The sequence below is a fragment of the Dasypus novemcinctus genome, chromosome 4 (genome assembly GCF_030445035.2).
Source record: "Dasypus novemcinctus isolate mDasNov1 chromosome 4, mDasNov1.1.hap2, whole genome shotgun sequence".
Taxonomy (NCBI): Eukaryota; Metazoa; Chordata; class Mammalia; order Cingulata; family Dasypodidae; genus Dasypus; species Dasypus novemcinctus.
The window spans coordinates 168026690-168046390 of record NC_080676.1 but is presented as its reverse complement, the minus strand read 5'-3'; the positions used below and the strand labels follow the sequence as shown (position 1 = coordinate 168046390).

Genomic DNA, 19701 nt, shown 5'->3' with positions numbered 1-19701 from the left:
CATAAAGGGCGGCCGCCCGGGCGCCTCCGCTCCCCACACAGCGGCTCTGCGCGGCCGGCGCTGGACCATGCCCCAGCTGGTGGAGTGCGTCCCCAACTTCTCCGAGGGGAAGAACCAGGAGGTGGGCGCTGGCCGAGGCGGGGGTGGGGCCCGGGTGCTCGGGGGCACGGCTGGCCCCGCGCCCTCCCGAGGGGCCTGTCTCGTGGGCCCACAAGGGGCCACCTGTGTGCGGGGTTTGGAGGCCGCTGACGGGGCGCAGGGCGGCCGGCGGGGACGGCCTTGGCAGGGCCGGCGCCCCGGCCACGCTGGGCTTGGGGTGGGCCTGTCATTGTCGCATCTGGAAACGGCCCCACGGGGGTCCCACACGGACCCGCTGTCCTCACGCGCCGGCTCGCCGAGGCCCCACATCCCGGGCAGCGCTGCCACTGCCCCCACGTCCCCAGGGGGGAAACTGAGGCCCAGAGAGGCTGGAGGTTGCCGAGGGCCGCACGCCGGGGCCGGGGCCGCTCCCTACCTCGGTGGGCCAGCCCCACCCGGGCCCACCGTGCCTGGGGAAGGCGGGAGCCTGAGCCCCACAGGGTACTCGCAAAGGCCAGGGCGGGGTGGGGGGGCGATGGCGGAGAGAGGGACGTGGTCATCTCCGCAGCTCCTCCCCCCCAAGAGGGGAAACCGAGGCCCGGGCTCCCTCCCCTAAGCGGGGGTCGGCCTGCCCCGCAGGTGATCGATGCCATCTCCCGGGCCATCGCGCAGACCCCGGGCTGCGTGCTGCTCGACGTGGACGTCGGCCCCTCCACCAACCGCACCGTCTACACCTTCGTGGGGCGGCCTGAGGACGTGGTCGAGGGGGCCCTCCACGCCGCCAGGGCCGCCTGGCAGCTCATCGACATGAGCGGGCACAGAGGTGAGGGGCGGGGCGGGCGGGGTCCGCGCCGCGCGGGGGGCTCCTGGGACTCAGCCCCGTCCATGGGTGTCCTGTGAGGGGCCAGGCCCGGGTCGCGGGCATGGGGTGTAGGTCAGGCAGGGCGGGGGCTCTCGGGGTCCCCAGAGCCCTGGGCATTCCCTGGGTGTGGTTGACCTGCGCCCCCCGCGATGTGGTCCATCGGCGCCCTCGGTGACTTGGCCCCCCTGGAGAGTGTCCTCGGTGGACACTTGCTGACCTGGCTGCTCACCCCCAGGACGGGGAGGGAGGAGGGGCCACAGCTCGTGGAGACCGGTGCAGGGCCGTGGGGACCCCACCCCATTTCTCGGGGTTGACGGCTGTCAGGTGGCCAGAGCCCCCTGCACTGCCCCTGGCCGGCCACCCTGAGGCTGAGGACCCGCCCGTCAACAATTAACCCCAAACCAAACAGTCCGCCCGCGTCTAGCGGGGCAAGGTCAGTGGACACACGGGAGTCGGTCGAAAGGCCGGGGCCGTGTCCCGTTCCAGGGGGCGGTGCAAGCGGTGAGCAGACGCGAGCTGAGCGCCACCCCAGGTGCGGCGGCCGCGGCGAGGCGGGGACCTCGTGGTCAGCCCAGGGTCCCTGCTGAGCCAGGGTGCTGGTGGACCCCTGCGGCGTCCAACCCGAGGGAGGGACCCAGGTCGGCTGGGAACTCAGGCCGTCCTCGCCGGCGGCCGCTCAGTGGCGAGCGGGGCACTGGATGCCAGGCCTGGCCGAGCCCGGCTGGTCAGCAGCCCCAGGGCGTTGGGCTCCCGCCTGGGCGAGTGACTTGTTGACCTTAGGAGAGGACAGGTCCCCAGAGGGGTGAGACCAGGCTTCTCCTCCCGCGTCTTAAGGGCCTTCCTCACGCCGGCCACGCAGGGTGACCACGGATGTCCACGGCGATGCGTGCGTGTCCCCACGCCGGCACCAGCAGTGGCGGCCGGCTGGGGGTGCAGGGAGGCCAGGGGTCCCCGCGGTCAGGGCGGTTGGCCAGGCGCGGGTGCGGTGGGCTGGGGCGGGCTGGGGCCAGGAAGGTGCGAGGGTGTGGTGGCGTGCCCCCGCCGGCTGCTCGTCACCCCGCCCCTCTGCAGGGGAGCACCCCCGCATGGGCGCGCTGGACGTCTGCCCCTTCATTCCGGTGAGGGACGTCGGCATGGACGAGTGTGTGCTCTGCGCCCAGGCCTTCGGCCAACGGCTGGCGGAGGAGCTGGCTGTGCCCGGTGAGTTTCCCGTAGGCGTGCCCCACCCCCGCACCCCTCCTGCCGAGCAGACCCTGCTGCCGCGGCTCCCCTCAGAAGCGCAGGTGGTCACAGGTCAACGCCCACAGAGAGCGCAGGTGGGGAGGGCGCCACTTCCTCAGCGCGCCACGCCGGCGCCCAGGCCGGCCTGCGGGCAGCGGCTTTCCACAACCGCAGGGAGACCAGGAGGCCTGTGACGTCTCTGCCAGGCAATCAGCGAGACTAGCGGGGAGCCTGCCCTCCAGTCGAATGTTTCCCTTGGGAATTAGCCCAGTAAAGACCAAATGGAGACAGACTGGAGACCAAGTGACCATCAGGCCCGGGGCTTCAGACGCGCCACGCGGTTCGGGGGTGGCCGATAAATACAGGCTGACCTGTGCGAGCCAGGGCCTGGGGACCGGGGGACCGCCGTGTAGGAGGCGGGCGCAGCAGGCGATTTTTGTTTTTTTCCTGTTTCTTAATTTGCTGTCCTCTTTATGATACAATGAAAACAGGTTCTCAGAAAGAACGTGAACCTCTTTGCGTGAACACCTGAGGCCGCTCCGTTGCGGCCGGAGGACACTGACCTCGGGCGGGCATGGGAGGGGCTTGGCCCACGTCTGTCCTACCTGCCGAGGAAGGGCCGCCCCCCGGGGGTCTCGCTGGAGGGAACGCCTGCCCCTCTCCGCCCGGGGCGCGAGGCACGGGGTCCCTGGCCCCCCCCCCCCCCCCCGCAGAGGGCTGATGGCCGCTCTCCCTGCAGTGTACCTGTATGGAGAGGCGGCACGGAAGGACAGCCGCCGCACCCTGCCGGCCATCCGGGCTGGAGAGTACGAGGCCCTGCCCGCGAAGGTGCCGCGCCAGCCCCGCCGGGGTGGGGGCGCGCGGGGGGAGCCGGGCCTCCCCTGCCGGGGTGGGGGGGGAGCCGGGCCTCCCCTGCCGCGGTGGGGGCGCGGGGGGGGGGGGGTGGGGAGCCGGGCCTCCCCTGCCGGGGTGGGGGCGCGGGGGGAGCCAGGCCTCCCGTGCCGCGGTGGGGGGCGCGCGGGGGAGGGGGAGCCGGGCCTCCCCTGCCGGGGTGGGGGCGCGGGGGGGGGGGGGCCGGGCCTCCCCCGCCGGGGTGGGGGCGCGGGGGGAGCCGGGCCTCCCGTGCCGGGGTGGGGGCGCGGGGGGAGCCGGGCCTCCCCTGCCGGGGTGGGGGCGCGGGGGGAGCCGGGCCTCCCGTGCCGCGGTGGGGGCGCGCGGGGGGGGGGGAGCTGGGCCTCTCGTGCCGGGGTGGGGGCGCGGGGCGGAGCCGGGCCTCCCGTGCCGGGGTTGGGGCACGGGGGGGGGGGGGGGGGGGAAGCCGGGCCTCCCCTGCCGCGGTGGGGGCGCGGGGGGGGGGGGGCCGGGCCTCCCCCGCCGGGGTGGGGGCGCGGGGGGAGCCGGGCCTCCCGTGCCGCGGTGGGGGCGCGCGGGGGGGGGGGAGCCGGGCCTCCCTGCCGGGGTGGGGGCGCGGGGGGAGCCGGGCCTCCCCTGCCGGGGTGGGGGCGCGGGGGGAGCCGGGCCTCCCCTGCCGGGGTGGGGGCGCGGGGGGGGGGGGGAGCCGGGCCTCCCCTGCCGGGGCTTGTGGCCCCCCCTGCGTGCCCGGACCTCTCACCGCGGTGGCCTCCCGCAGCTCCAGCAGGCCGAGTGGGCGCCCGACTTCGGCCCCAGCGCCTTCGTGCCCCGCTGGGGGGCCACTGCCGCGGGGGCCCGCAAGTTCCTCCTCGCCTTCAACGTCAACCTGCTCAGCACCAAGGAGCAGGCCCACCGCATCGCGCTCAACCTCCGCGAGCAGGGCCGCGGCAAGGACCAGGTCTGCCCCGGCCTCGGGCGGGAAGTCGGGGGTCCTTGTTCACGCGCGTGTGGCTGGAAGACGGGGTACAGCTGTTGAAACAGTGCAGACTTTGCGCTGGTGGGAAAGGAGCTGCTTCCTGAGCCCTAGAGACCTCCTGGCATCCCCAGGTTCCCCTAGGCTCTTCCAGATCGTCCCAGGTCCCCCGAGTGCCCCAGGGACCCCCAGGTACTCACAGAGACCCCCAGGTGCCCCACCTCACTGAGTCTGCAGAGGCACTTGCCACCTGCTCTGGGCATGCCTCCTGCAGGAAGGCTGTTGGAGGCAGGTAGACGTAGAGACACCTGGTGAAGGAGGGAAGCCAGAGGCCCACCCGTGGCCTGCCCAGCACACCCGCCCCTGGAGGCCTCCCCCAGGTGTCCGGGCTGCTCTGCTGGGGAAGCGCAGGTGGACGCGGCACTCAGAGATAGGACCCAGGAGGGGCCGGGCAGGGCTAGGGCGAGATGAGTGTCCTCAGCCTGGGCTAGGAAAGGCATGTCCTTTGGCAGCCAGGGCTTCTGAAAAAGGTTCAGGGCATCGGCTGGTACCTGGATGAGAAGAACCTGGCTCAGGTGTCCACAAACCTCCTGGACTTTGAGGTCACAGGCCTGCACACAGTCTTTGAGGAGACCTGTAGAGAAGCACAGGTGAGCAGGGCAGGTTTCCCCCTGCTGTCTGGGGGGGGGGGACACGGATCTGTCCAGGTGAGCAGGGCAGGCGCCCCCGGCTGTCTGGGGGGAATGGATCTGTCCAGGTGAGCAGGGCAGGCGCCCCCTGCTGTCTGGGGGGGATGGATCTGTCCAGGTGAGCAGGACAAGTGCCCCCTGCTGCCTGTGGGGGATGGATCTGTCCAGGTGAGCAGGGCAGGCGCCCCCTGCTGCCTGTGGGGGGGATGCATCTGTCCAGGTGAGCAGGGCAGGCGCCCCTGCTGTCTGGGGGGGGGATGGATCTGTCCAGGTGAGCAGGGCAGGTGCCTCCTGCTGCCTAGGGGGGGAATGGATCTGTCCAGGTGAGCAGGACAAGTGTCCCCTGCTGCCTGTGGGGGGGATGCATCTGTCCAGGTGAGCAGGGCAGGCGCCCCCTGCTGTCTGGGGGGGATGGAAATGTCCAGGTGAGCAGGGCAGGTGCCCCCTGCTATCTGGGGGGGATGGATCTGTCCAGGTGAGCAGGACAAGTGTCCCCTGCTGCCTGTGGGGGGGATGCATCTGTCCAGGTGAGCAGGGCAGGTGCCCCCTGCTGCCTAGGGGGGGAATGGATCTGTCCAGGTGAGCAGGACAAGTGTCCCCTGCTGCCTGTGGGGGGGATGGATCTGTCCAGGTGAGCAGGGCAGGCACCCCCTGCTGCCTAGGGGGGGAATGGATCTGTCCAGGTGAGCAGGACAAGTGCCCCCTGCTGCCTGTGGGGGGGATGCATCTGTCCAGGTGAGCAGGGCAGGCGCCCCCTGCTGTCTGGGGGGGATGGATCTGTCCAGGTGAGCAGGGCAGGCGCCCCCTGCTGCCTAGGGGGGGAATGGATCTGTCCAGATGAGCAGGACAAGTGCCCCCTGCTGCCTGTGGGGGGGATGCATCTGTCCAGGTGAGCAGGGCAGGCGCCCCCTGCTGTCTGGGGGGGATGGATCTGTCCAGGTGAGCAGGGCAGGCGCCCCCTGCTGCCTGTGGGGGGGATGGATCTGTCCAGGTGAGCAGGGCAGGTGCCCCCTGCTGCCTGTGGGGGGGATGCATCTGTCCAGGTGAGCAGGGCAGGTACCCCCGGCTGTCTGGGGGGATGCGTCTGTCCAGGCGAGCAGGGCAGGTGCCGCTGTCAGCCACAGGGCTTAGTGGGGGCCGCAGCCTCCCTGGGCTGGGCTGACTCTGCTGGCGCCTCTGCAGGAGCTGAGCCTCCCGGTGGTGGGCTCTCAGCTGGTGGGCCTGGTGCCGCTGAAGGCCATCCTGGACGCCGCGGCCTTCTACTGCGAGAAGGAGAACCTCTTCATCCTGGAGGAGGAGCACAGGATCAGGCTGGTGGGCCGGGCTGCTGCAGAGGAGGGGCGGGGCGGGGGGGCGCGCAGGACGGTGGGTTGGACGAGTGGTGGAGCGGCGTGGGGCATGCGAGCCGGTCTCAGGGTCGCGGAGCACACCTTAGCCTGTGGTGAGGGAAAACCGGGATCTCGCCTTTATTTGCCTCCTTTCCGTTACAGCTGAGGTTGGTCGTCTTTCCGTTGGCGTGCCGATCGTTTTTCTCCTTGCGCCTCCTGTTCCCTGCCTCTGATGATTTACCTGTTGAGTCGTTGGCTTGTAAATGAGAGAAAGCACCTCCTTCTATGGTGGCGTTGCCAATGTTCTCTGCTTGTCATCCAGTGCTTTGTTTTGCAATACAGATGCTTTAGGTTTGTTTATAGGTAAATTATCCAATCTCGCCACCACCACTATTTTTTTTTTGATAGTTTTAGGAAGCCATCCTCTCCTTTACCAATTCCAACAATATAAATAAATATGCCCATGTTTTTATGGGGTATTTCTATGATTTTTTTTAATACCTCCCCTGCCCAGATATTTAGATCCCCCAACTTTTACTGTTTTGCCATTTACCTTATCACTCTATCAGATCTATCTATCCATCTGTCCATCCATCCATCCATCTGCCCATCCATCCATCCATCTATTCATCTATCATCTATGTCTATCTGTCTGCCTATCTGTCCATCCATCTGCCTATCCATCTATCCATCCATCTATCTATATGTCTGTCTGTATGCCTGTCTATGTATCAATCCATTTTCTGAAAACTTACATGTAGGTTGTAGACTTGCTCCTTGAACATGTAGTACTTTTGTGTACATTTCCCAAGAACAAGGTTATTCACTTATGTAACTATCTTAAGTACAGTTATCAAGTTCAAGAAATTTAACATTGATATAAAGCCCATAGTCTATATTTCAATTTTTTGTAAGTCCCAATAATTCCCTTTTAAACATTTCCCCCTCCATTATTAGATCCAGTCCAGGAGTATGTATTGCTTTTAGATGTTACTGTCACTTTTTAAAATCGTGGAAACACACAAATGAACTTTTCCAGCAACCACCCCCAGGCATACAGCTCAGTGGGATTAATCGCACTGTTGTGCTGCCCTCCCCCCAAACAGAAACCCCTCCCTAATTATACGTTAACTCCCCGTTCTCCTTCCTCCCTGCTCTGGTAACCTGCACTCTACTTTCTGTCTGTACAAATTTGCATATTCTAGCTATGTCATATAAATAGAATCATACAATATCTGACTTATTTCCCTTGACATGTGTCTGACTTATTTCACTCGAGGTGATGTCTTCCAGGTTCATCCATGTAGTAGCCTGTATCAGAATCTCATTCCTTTTTACAAGTGAATAATATTCCATTGTATGTATATATCAAATTTAGTTTGTCCATTCATCTGCTGATGGACACTTGTCTTTTGTCTATGTGGATAATGTCACTATGAACATTGGTGTGCAAGTATCTGAGTCCCTGCTTACAATTCTTCGGGGTACATACCCAGAAGTGGGATTGCTGGGTCATATGTTTAGTTTTTGGAGGAATGGCCAAACTGTTTTCCACAGTCTTCTGCACTGTTTTACTTTCCTAACAACAATGTACTAAGGTCCCCGTTTCTCTGCATCCTTGCCAGCACTTGCTACTTTCCAATTTTAAAATAATAGCCATTCCAGGAAAGTCTCTGTGAGGTGATATCTCATTGTGGTTTTGCATTTCCCTCATGACTAATGATCTGAACAACTTTCATTTGCTTATTGGCCATTTATCTATCTTCTTTGGAGAAATGCCTATTCGTAACCTTTGCCCGTTTTTGTAGTAAACCCTTTAGAATTCCTTTTCATTTCTTTCTGTGCTTATTTTTCTAATATTTTCTTTGTGGTTACTGTGGGGCATAAATTTAACATCCTAAATCTTTAAATATCCCATTTGCTTTGATACCAACATAATTCCAACAGCACACACAAACTATGTTCCTATACCCCCATCCCCCACCTTCATATAGTGTCACAAATTACATGTTTATACATTGAGTCCCCAAAATTGACTTATCATCACTTTTAAAGAATTTGCATTTTAAATCCTAGAGGAAGTAAAAAGTGAAGTTACAAACCAAAAATACACCAGCACTGGCATAAATATTTACTCATGTCATTAACTGAACAGGAGCTCTCTGTTTCTTCATGTGGCTTCAGTCAGCTGTCTAGTGCCCTTTCCTTCCAGCCTGCACAACTCCCTGTAGCAGCTGTTGTTGGGCCAGGCTGGTGGCGACCATGTCCCTCAGCTTATGTTTATCTGGGAATGTCTTAATATCTCCCTCATTTTTAAAAGACATTTTTGCTGGGTATGGAATTCTTGGTTGGCATTTTTTTGCTTTCCACACCTTAGCTATGTCGTCCTCTGCCTTCCTGCCTCCACAGTGCCCAGTGAGAGATTGGTGCTTTGTCCTACTGAGGCGCCTCTGTACATGGCATGTTGCTTCTCTCTTGAGGGTTTCAGAATTCTCTGTCTTTGGCATTCAACAGTTTGATTATGACATGCCTTAGTATAGATTTACTTGGGTTTGTCCTATTTGGAGTACATTGAGCTTCTTAGATATGTATATTCATGTCTGTCACTAAATTTGGGAAATGTTCAGTGATTATTTCTTGAATATCCTTTCTTCCTCTTTCCCTTCTTCTTCTCCTTCTAGGACTCCCACTCCCATTGTGTATATATTGATATGCCTGATTTTTCTCACATGTATTGAAGGCTCTGTTCACTTTTCTTAATTCTTTTTTTCTTTCTACTACTCAGATTGACTATTTCAACTGTTTATCTTCAAGTTCTCTGATTCTTTTTTTTTTTTTTTCCCAGCTCCAAACTTTTGTTGAACCCCTCTATGGAATTTCAAACTTGTTACTGTGGTCTTCATATCTGTATTAGTCAGCCAAAGGGGTGCTGATGCAAAGTACCAGAAATCTGTTGACTTTTATAAAGGGTATTTCTTTCGGGTGAAAGTTTACAGTTAGAAGGCCCTAAAGAGTCTAACTCATGATTGCTTTCTTACCAAAGATAGTTGCCAGTCTCCACAAGGGTTCAGCTTTCTTCTCTCTCAGCTACAGGCTGGCATAAGGCTCATCTCTCAGGGCTTCCTCTTCCAACTGAGGTCCATGGGCCCAGCTTCTCCCCAATCTCAGTGCTAGGGTACCCGGCAAATGGCTCACTTCTCTTTCTGGGGCTGCAGGATCAAAGTTCTCTCCTCTGCCGTGGCTATGGTGCGCTCTCTTCCTGTGTCTTCTTCTGTGTAAGCACCCACTTATATAGCCCACCAAGGGAGGGACTCAACACTGAGTCATCCTACTGACATGGTTAAATCAAAGCCCTAATCTTAACATAATTTAATAAAAAACACCCCAGCTGAACCTAATACGATCAAAGGGTATCATGCCCAGAGGAACAGACCAATTTACAAACATAATGCTTATCTTTTTTAGGGTTCATAAATAATCTCAAACTGCCACAGTATCTGTTGGGATTCTTTTCATGGTTTCTGTTTATTGGCATTCTCTTTGCGTTCATCTATCATTTTCCTGATTTCCTTTAGTTCTTTGTTCATGTTTTCCTTTAGCTGTTTGTGCATATTTAGGGCGATTTTTAAAAAAAAGTCTTTGTCTGGTATGTCCAAACTATGGTCTTTCTTGTTGATGGTTTCTAAAACTTTTCCCTGCTCCTTGGTACAAGTCTTCACTTCCCGTTTCTTTGTGTATTTTGTAACCTGGACATTTTGGTGTTTTTAGTGTATATCTGAAATTTAGATACTGAGGCACTGTTCCTGAAGTGCCTGAAGCTTATGTCCCACTAGTATTATGACAGAGATTTCCTTGAATGCCAGGAATTTAAAAGAAAAGAAAACAGAAAGAAACCACCTTTCCTACTCTTTGCAGATCGGCCTGTGTGTACTTCCTTCAGAAGTCAGCTGCCTTAACGATGAGTTTAGAGGACAGCCCAAGGCACAAGCACAGGGGCCTGTCTGAGTCCTTCTGCCCACATCTCCCTAGGGATTTCTCCATTTACAAGAACCCAATGTCCCCTCTTCCATAGGAAACGGTTTCCTCACGGTCCTGCCCTGCATGTCCCATGGCTAGCAAACCCCTGCCCTGGGCAGCGCCCTGCAGGAGAGCCTGGTGAGCCGCCCTCTACACACAGGGCACGTTCTGGGAAGGTGAGCCTCTGACAAGCCCCTCAGGCCACCACCAGACAGATGTGGCCAGACTCACATGCTCCCAGGATGTCCATACTGAGCTGGTGAGAAGAGGGAAGAGGGGCCAGGCAGAGCAGCCGGAGATCCTGCCGCTTCTAGGCTGATTTGGTGCTTGCCCTATTACTGCAACCCTTTGTTTTCTGGAGCTTTGACAAAGATGTTTCTGCCAGCCCCTGTTTGTTTTTAAAGCTCCTGTCTGGGGAGAGAGCTCTGGAGGTACTCGCTCACCACTCATCTACGGATGGGTACTTGGATTGCTGCCATCTTTTGACTATTGAGAAAAATGCTGCAGTGAACATTGGTGTACAAATATCTGGCTGAGTCTCTGATTTCAGTTCTTTTGGGTATTTACCCTGGAGTGCAGTTGTTGGATCAAAGGATAATTCTATTTTTTCACTTTTGGAGGAACCACCAGACTTTTGCACAGTGGCTGCACCATTTTACATCCCCCCAACAATGCACAAGTGTTCCTATTTATTTACTTCTCACCAACACTTGTTATTTTCAGTTTTTTAAATAGCCATTCTAATGGGTATGGAATGGTACTTCATTGTAGTTTTAATTTGCATTGTCTAATGGCTAATGATGTTGAGCATCTTTTCATATACTTACTGGCCATTTGAATATAATTTTTGTGAAATGTCTATTTCAATCCTTGGTCCACTGTTTGTCTTTTTTGTCTTTCTGTTGTTGTTGTTGAGTTGTAGGCATTTTTCATATATTCTGAATATTAAACTCTTATCAGATATATGACTTCCAAATATTTTCTCCCATTCTGTGGGTTGCCTTTTTACTTTCTTGTTAATTGTTCTTTGATGTCCAAAAGTTTTTACTTTTGATTACATAGCATTTATTATTTATTTACTTGCTTATACTTTTGGTATAAAATTTAAAAATCCATTGCCTACAACAAGGTTCTGAAGATATTTCCTAATGTTTTCTTTTAAGAGTTTTATAACATTAATTCTTATATTTAGACCTCTGATCCATTTTTAATTTATTTTTGTATATGGTGAGGGGCAGAGGTCCACATTTACTCTTTTTCATGTGGACTTCCAATTATCCCCACACTATTTGCTGAAGAGACTATTCTTTCCCCATTGAATGGACTAGGTACCCTTTTTGAAAATCAACTGGTCAGAGATGTGTGGACCTGATTCTGTGTTCTCCATGCTATTCCATTAGTCTGTGTGTTTATCTTTATGCCAGTACCATGCTGTTTTAATTATTGTAGTTTTTTAGTAAGTTTGGAAATCAGGAAGTGTGAGTCTTCCAACTTTGTCTTCTTTTTCAAGATGGTTTTGGCCATTTGGGGTCCCATGAAATTCCATATGGATTTGAGGATCAGCTTTTCCATTTCTGTAGAAAAGGCTGCTGGAATTCTGATGGGAGTTGCACTGAATTTGTAGATCACTTTAGACAGTCCTGACATCTTTTTTTCTTCTATCTGGTTGTGTTACCGTCTTTGTGAGGCATCGCTGTGTGGGGGCTTGTGCCTCTCTGTGCAGGTCTGGGGTGCCTTTTTTCTTTTTTTATCAGGAGGTACAGGGGACTGAAGCTGGGTCGTCCCTATTGTAAACGGGAGCTCACTTACTTGAGCCACAGTCGCTCCCAGTATTGGCATCTTAATATGAAATCTTCGAATCCATGAATACAGAATGACTTTCCAATTACTAAGGACTTCTTCAATTTCTTTCAGCAATATCTTTCACTTCCTCGGTTAAATTTATTCCTAGGCATCTTATTCTTTTAGATGCTATTTAAGTGGTACCTTTTTCTTGGTTTCCTTTTCAGATTGTTCATTACTGGCATATAGGAGGTCAACAGGCTTTTGTGTATTTAACTTGTATTCTGCAGCTTTGCTGAATTAATTAATCCTAGTATCTTTCTTTGGGATTCCTTGGAGTTAAGATATATAGGGTCATGCCCCCTGCAAATAGATAATTTTACTTCTTTCCTTCCAATTTGGATGCCTTTTCTTTCTTTCTCTTGCCTGATTGCTTTGTTTAGAGCTTCCATAAAGTGCTGAATAACAGCGGGCATCCTTGCCTTGTTCCTGATCTTCGGGGGGAAGCTTTCAGTTTTTCACCATTGAATATGATACTGGCTGTGTGTGTTTCATAGGTGCCCTCCATCAGGTTGAAAAAGCTCCCTTTCACTCCTGGTTTTCTGAGCGTTTTTATCATGAAATGATGTTGGATTTTGTCAAATGCCTTGTCTCTGTCCATTGAGATGATCGTATGACTTTTCCTTCAATCTTATACAAGTTCTTTGCTTGGAGTTTTGGAATTGCTCAGGTAGTGAATACTGTGGGAATTCTGGCCATATCCTCATTAGGGTGGGCTTGTGGCTAGGAATTCCCAGGAGAGATTTTTCCCCCTTCGTTGAAAGGGAAGACAGAGCCTGGAAACTGTTTTTCAGCGGGTGGTTTTCCTATTCGCCTGGGGATATCACCTCCCAGGAGTTTCTTAGGATCAAGCTGCCCCCTCCGTGGGGGCTCCACGGTGGCCGGTCACCAGTGCAGGCCACCTGCAGGGCCCTTCTGGGCTCAGTGTGCTTCCTGGCCTCAGTGATTTCTTTTATTTTCCACCAGATTAGCCATGAATTTAAATTAATTTTTAAAAACCTATTTACCTTTCTTAGGGATTTGCCGCTTGCTGCCCCAGCAGTCTTTCTCTCAGGAGCTGTTCTTGTACCCCGTTTCCATGCTCTTGGGGACCGCACAGCTAATCTCCAGGAGCCCCCTGCTTGGTCTCTGCCAAGCAGCACTCGCCACTTTCTGCTTTTTGGCCCAGAATAGGCTGGAGCTGTGTTGCTGGCATATAGCAGCACATGGCGTGAACGGAGCTTGACAGAACGAATTCTATTCCTCAATGGGGATTGTTAGAATTTTATTTTGACTTGTTGTAAATTAATTTTTTCCTCACCTAAGTTTACGTGTCGGTGAATCAGGGCAGTTACTAGACATCACACCTGAGGAATTAAACTGCTGCCCCCGAGGCCTCTCTGTGGTCCTGGCCCCTTCCAGCAGTGGGCTGCCGGGTGGGGAGTCCTGCGGGCACCGATGGAAGGGCCTGTGGATTGGACTGAAGACCCATTTGCTGAGTGACCAGTGGGTCCCTCCTCTCTGGGCCTCAGTTTCCCCAAGGTGGGGGTGGGTGGGTTTATCTGGAGGTAGGTGCAGGGCACCTGCTCTGGGCTAGGGGGTTCTGGACATGCCAGGTGTAGGTGGGGGTCAGGTGGGGTGGGCTCAGCGGTCAGTACAGCTGTCGCAGGGGTGAGTGGTGCCAGCCGCTGCCCGGCTCTGCACAGGGGCCTCTTCCCCGCGGAGGCGCACGGGGAACTGGGGTGTGCTACCTGACCTTCAGGGCAGGAGGGGCTGAGGCAGGCTCTCACCGGGTCCTCTTTGCAGGTGGTGAGCCGGCTGGGCCTGGACTCCCTGTCGCCCTTCAACCCTAAGGAGCGGATCATCGAGTGAGCCCCCCTGCACGGAGGGCAGCCTTGGCGGACTTCCTGCTCCTTCTGCGCCATTTTTTACTAACTGGGGCAAACGCCCGGGCGCCGGGTGCCAGCAGCCAGGCTGGGGGCGGGACCGGGGCCACCCAACCAGGTCCCTGTGCCTCACGGCGAGCTCTTGGGTGACCTCTGCCCCGAGCTGCCACCTGCTGTGCCGATAGGGGGACGGTGCCTGGGCGGGGAGCTGTGGGTGGGGGTGGCGCAGAGCGTGGACGCCTCCGAAGCCCGGGGTCTGATGCCAGCTCTGTCCTCACGGCCTGGCGCACGGCTGAGCAAGGTGCTGGCTGAGGAGGGGTGTGCTGGGGCTGGAGGGCTTCCCGGAGGAGGCGCCCAGCAGAGGGGCCTCGGGAGCTGCCCCACGACCTCTCTCAGCTGCCTGGACCATTGCCCCCCCTCTCTGCCCAGGAAGCTCCAGGCCTGGTGCCCGCCTGAGGGGTGGGCTGGGCGGGCGGTGGTCTACCCAAGGTGTGCACTCTGAGCCCCGAGCAGGCCTCGCCGAAGCCTGGGTCGGGGCAGGCGCCCACCCATTTCCAAGTGGACACTCCGGTTCGGGAGGGGATGCCACTTGCCGGGTTCACTGCCAGCCAGCGGCAGGTCCAGTGCTGGCCCCCTCGCCCTGGCCGCTGGGAGGGCCCAGGATGACCCTGGATTGCGTTTCCCCCGCCCCGCTGAGCAGGTACCTGGTCCCCGACGGCCGGCCCGAGGAGCACCTGGTCAGCAAGTCCCTGCGCGCCTTCAAATACGGCGAGGGTGGGCGCGCGCTCGGCCGCCCCGGGGGGGCGGCTCCGTGGCGGCGGCGGCCGCGGGCCATGGTAAGCACTGGGCCCGGACCGGGCGAGCGCGGGAACCGAGGAGGCGGGGACCCACGGGCGCGGGGGCGCGAGAACCGTGGAGGCGGGACCCACGGGCGCGGGGACGCGGGAACCGTGGAGGCGGGGACCCACGGGCGCGGGGGGCGCGGGAACCGTGGAGGCGGGGACCCACGGGCGCGGGGGCGCGGGAACCGTGGAGGCGGGGACCCACGGGCGCGGGGGCGCGGGAACCGTGGAGGCGGGGACCCACGGGCGCGGGGGGCGCGGGAACCGTGGAGGCGGGGACCCACGGGCGCGGGGGGCGCGGGAACCGTGGAGGCGGGACCCACGGGCGCGGGGGCGCGGGAACCGTGGAGGCGGGGACCCACGGGCGCGGGGGCGCGGGAACCGTGGGGGAGGGACCCACGGGCGCGGGGGCGCGGGAACCGTGGAGGCGGGACCCACGGGCGCGGGGGCGCGGGGAACCGTGGAGGCGGGGACCCACGGGCGCGGGGGCGCGGGAACCGTGGAGGCGGGACCCACGGAGCGCGGGGGGCGCGGGAACCGTGGAGGCGGGGACCCACGGGCGCGGGGGCGCGGGAACCGTGGAGGCGGGACCCACGGGCGCGGGGGCGCGGGAACCGTGGAGGCGGGGGACCCACGGGCGCGGGGGGCGCGGGAACCGTGGGGGAGGGACCCACGGGCGCGGGGGGCGCGGGAACCGTGGAGGCGGGACCCACGGGCGCGGGGGCGCGGGAACCGTGGAGGCGGGGACCCACGGGCGCGGGGGGCGCGGGAACCGTGGAGGCGGGACCCACGGGCGCGGGGGGCGCGGGAACCGTGGAGGCGGGGACCCACGGGCGCGGGGGCGCGGGAACCCTCGGCCCCTCGGAGCGCCCGTGCCGGCCGCCTACGTCTCCTCCGCGGTCGCGCGTGGCCTGCGCAGGTCGGGGTACCCGGGGCCCGGCGCGGGGTCCGGGGCGCCGGGGCCGCAGCTCGCCTCCCGCCAGGGCGCGGCGCTGGCCTCCATGGTGGGCCGCATGACCTACGGGCGGCGCCAGTTCGAGCACCTGGACGCGGCGATGCGGCGCCTGATCCCGCCCTTCCACCGCGCCTCGGCCGAGCTGACCGCGCTGGTGGACGCCGACGCGCAGGCCTTCGCCGCCTACCTGGTGAGCGCGCGGGCGGCAGGTGGGCGCGAGAGCGGGCAGGTGGGCGCGCGGGCGGGCAGGTGAGCGCGCGGGCGGGCAGGTGGGCGCGCAGGGTGGGCAGGTGAGCGCCAGGTGGCAGGTGGGCAGCAGGTGGGCGCAGGGACGCCTCCGCCACGGGTGCTACCTCTACTCTGCCCTTCGCCGTCTTTTTACTTTGCTTGTGGTGGTTTCTAACAATGAGACTTTTTAAACAAATGCGGTCAGATTTATCAATATTTTGTTTTGTGGTGTCTGGGTTCTGTGTCACTGTTTAAATGGCTCTCCTCAGCCCAGGGTGTAAAAGCAGGCTCCTCTGCAGGCATATCTCATTTTATTGTGTTGCTATTTATTGTGCTTTGCCGATGTTGTATTTTTTACATTTTGCAGGTTTGTGGGAAACTTGCAATGAGCAAGTCTATCGTTGCCATATTTTTGTAACAGCATGTGCTCACTTCATGTCTCTGTGTCGCATTTTGGTAATTCTCACAATATGTCAAGCTTTTTCATTGTTATTGTGCCTTTTATGGTGGCCTGTGGTCAGTGATCTTTGATAATACTGTTGTACTTGTTCTGGGCTGTCACGAACTGCAGCCGTAGAAGACGGTGAAGCTAATCGGCTGCTCCCACAGGCCATTCCCCTCTCTCCCTCTCCTTGGGCCTCCCTAGCCCCTGAGACACAACGGCACTGAAATTAGGCCAATTAACAACCCTACAATGACCTCTAACTGTTTAGTGAATAAAGAATCACCTCTCACTGTAAATCAAAAGCTAGAAATGATTAAGCTTAGTGAGAAAAGCATGTTGAAAGCCGAGAAAAGCCAAAAGCTGGGCCTCTGCTCTAGACAGCCAAGTTGTGGATGCAGGAAAAGTCCTGAGGGAAATGAAAGAGCTAGTGCAGTGAACACTCGGATGATACGAAAGCACAGCAGCCTCACGGCTGGTCTGGAGAAAGTCTGAGCTTGACAGAGATCTAACCAGCCACTGCACTCCCTGAAACCAAAGCCTCGTCCAGAGCAAGGCCCACTTCCATCAAGGCTGAGAGGCAGGAGCTGCAGGCGACAAGTTTGACCCTAGCGGAGGCTGGCTCGTGAGGTTTAAGGAAAGAAGCCGTCTCCGTAACAAAGAAGTGCAAGGTGGAGCGGCAAGTGCTGATGTCGAAGCTGCAGCAAGTTACCCAGAGGGTCTAGCTGAGAGAACTGATGAAGGTGGCCACACCGAACAAGAGATGCTCAGTGTAGAGCAAACAGCCTTCAGCGGAAGAAGATGCCATCCAGGGCTTTCCTAGCTGGAGTGGAGAAGTCCGTGCCCGCTTCAAAGCTCCAGCACAGGCCGGCTCTCTTGTTAGGGGCGAATGCAGCTGGTGACTTTAAGTGAAGCCAGTGCTCGTTTCCAGGAATCCCAGGGCCCTCAGGGATTATGCTGAATCTACTCTGGCTGTGCTCTGTAAATGGAACAGCCAAGCCTGTAAGACAGCCTCTCTGTTTACAACGCAGTTAACTAAGTATTTTAAGGATTATGCTGAATCTGCTCTGGCTGTGCTCTGTAAATGGAACAGCCACGCCAGGACCACAGCCTCTCTGTTCACCACGCAGTTAACTAAGTATTTTAAGGATTATGCTGAATCTACTCTGGCTGTGCTCTGTAAATGGAACAGCCAAGCCCGGACGACAGCCTCTCTGTTCACAATGTGGTTGACTGAATATTTTGGACCCGCTGTTGAGGTCTATTGCTCAGAAAAAAAGATTCTTTTCAAAATACTCCTGCTCATTGACAATGCCCTGGCCACCCAGGTTGTTTCCATGCCTGCTGACACAACATCCATTCTGCAGCCCAAGATCAAGAAGCCGTTTCAAATTTCAAGTTTCCTTATATAAGAAATATATTTTGTAAGGTTATAGCTGCTATAAATAGTGGTTCCTTTGATGGATCTGAGCAAAGTAAATTGAAAATCTTCTGGAAAGAATTCACCATTCTAGATGCCTTTAAAAACACCCATGATTCATGGGAGGAGGTAGAAATATCAGCATTAATAGGAGTTTGGAAGAAGCTGATTCCAGCCCTCATGGATGAGTTTGAGAGGGTCAAGGCTTCAGTGGAGGAAGTAACTGCAGATGTGGCGGAAACAGCAAGAGAACTAGAACTAGAAGCAGACCCGGAAGATGTGACTGAATTGCTGCAATCTCATGTTAAAACTTGAATGAATGAGGAGCTGCTTCTTACGGATGAGCAGAGAAAGCGGTTTCTTGACGCGGAATCCGTTCCTGGTGAGGATGCTGTGAACACATTGTTGACATGACGACAAAGGATGCAGAATAGCACTTCAATTTACTTGATAAAGCAGTGGCAGGGTTTGATTCCAATTTTGAAAGAAGTTCTACTGTGGGTAAAAATGCTACCGAACAGCATGGCTTGCCACAGAGAAATCTTTCATGAAAGGAAGAGTCAATCGATGTGGCGAGCATCACTGCTGACTTATTTTAAGAAACAGCCACAGCTTCCTCCCCCTTCAGCAGCCACCACCCTGGCACTTCAGAAGCCATCGACATCGAGCCAAGGCCCTCCGCCAGCAAAGTTATGATTTGCCGAAGGCTCAGATGTTGGTTAGCATTTTTTTTAGCAGTAAGGTATTTTTAAATTTAGGTATATACATTATTATTTTAGACATAATGCTATTGCACACTTAATAGGCTACAGTATAGTGTAAACATAACTTTTATATGCACTTGGAAACCAAAAAATTCATGTGATTCGCTTTCTTGTGATAGCGGCCTTCTTGTGGTGGTGTAAGAACCAAACCTGCAACATCTCCAAGGTGTATCCATAGTAATTTTTAGACTTTATGGTCTGATTAACTTTAGACATTGAGAGACATTTAAAGAGAAATTTTCACTTTAAAATAAATACTAAAAATTTAGAGATGAGAAATAAAGACCTATGAAAAACGTAACCATTTGGATAATTGTAAGTGCAAGTTTTATTTTATTGTATTGTTTGATATGCATTTCCACTTCCTACATGTGCTAAAATGTAAATGCATAAAAATAATGATAAATCTATGGTTTTGGACATACAATGTATAAAGATAGAAGTGGCAACAAGTACAAAAAAAGGTGGGGGTGTGAAGGGGTACAGGAAAAGTATATTTGTAGGCTATTGAAGTCAAGTTGGTATCAAACTGAATAAGAAAGTTATATATTTATATATTTAGGATGCATTATCAGTAGTGACTTCAAGTGTAAATGAATTAAACTTTTCAGTTAAAAGGCAGAGATTGGCAGAATGGATAAGAAAGTATGATCCAAATATATGCTGTCTACAAGAGGCTCACCTTAAATTCAAATACATAAATAGGCTGAAAGTGAAAGAATGGAAATATACACTATGCAGTAGTAATCAAAAGAGAACTGGAGTAGTTACACTAATATCAGATAAAATAGACTTTAAGTCCAAAACAGTTATGAGGGACAAAGATGATCATTACATACTGACAAAAAAGTCAATTCAACAAGATGTACCAATTATAAATATATATGCACCTAATAGCAGAGCCCCAAAATAGAGGAAGCAAATACTGACCAATTTAAAGGGAGAAACTGATGGTTTTACAATAATGTAAGAGACTTTAAAACACCACTTTCAACAATGGAAAAACATCAGTCAGAAGATGAGTAAGAACTCGCAAGACTTGGATGATACACTAAACTAGACGTAACAGACACACGTGGACCACGTCACCCAACAACAGAACACAGGCACTTCTTAAGTGCACAAGGGTCATTTCCTGGGATAGACCGTATGTCAGGTCACAAAACAAGTCCTGGTAAATTACAAAAATACAGAAATCATACAATATATCTTCTCTGACTCCAACGGAATGAAGCTAGAAATCAATAATAGAGGAGAATTGGAAAAGTAAAAATTTTGTGGAAATTACACTGCATACTCTTGAACAAACAATGGGTTAAGGAG

At 55.5% G+C, this 19701-nt stretch overlaps 1 protein-coding gene across 1 annotated transcript in view; it reads left to right on the top strand.

Annotated features, from left to right (window-relative positions):
- Nucleotides 1-19701, top strand: part of FTCD (formimidoyltransferase cyclodeaminase) — a 28680-nt gene continuing 8979 nt past the window's right edge. Inside the window, exons 1-10 of the mRNA XM_058296374.2 lie at nt 1-121; nt 718-901; nt 2012-2140; nt 2901-2989; nt 3792-3971; nt 4499-4636; nt 5858-5989; nt 13648-13709; nt 14428-14505; nt 15489-15714. Coding sequence (XP_058152357.1) covers nt 68-121; nt 718-901; nt 2012-2140; nt 2901-2989; nt 3792-3971; nt 4499-4636; nt 5858-5989; nt 13648-13709; nt 14428-14505; nt 15489-15714 — 1272 coding nt within the window. The 5' untranslated portion in view covers nt 1-67. The remainder of the gene's footprint in view (nt 122-717; nt 902-2011; nt 2141-2900; nt 2990-3791; nt 3972-4498; nt 4637-5857; nt 5990-13647; nt 13710-14427; nt 14506-15488; nt 15715-19701) is intronic.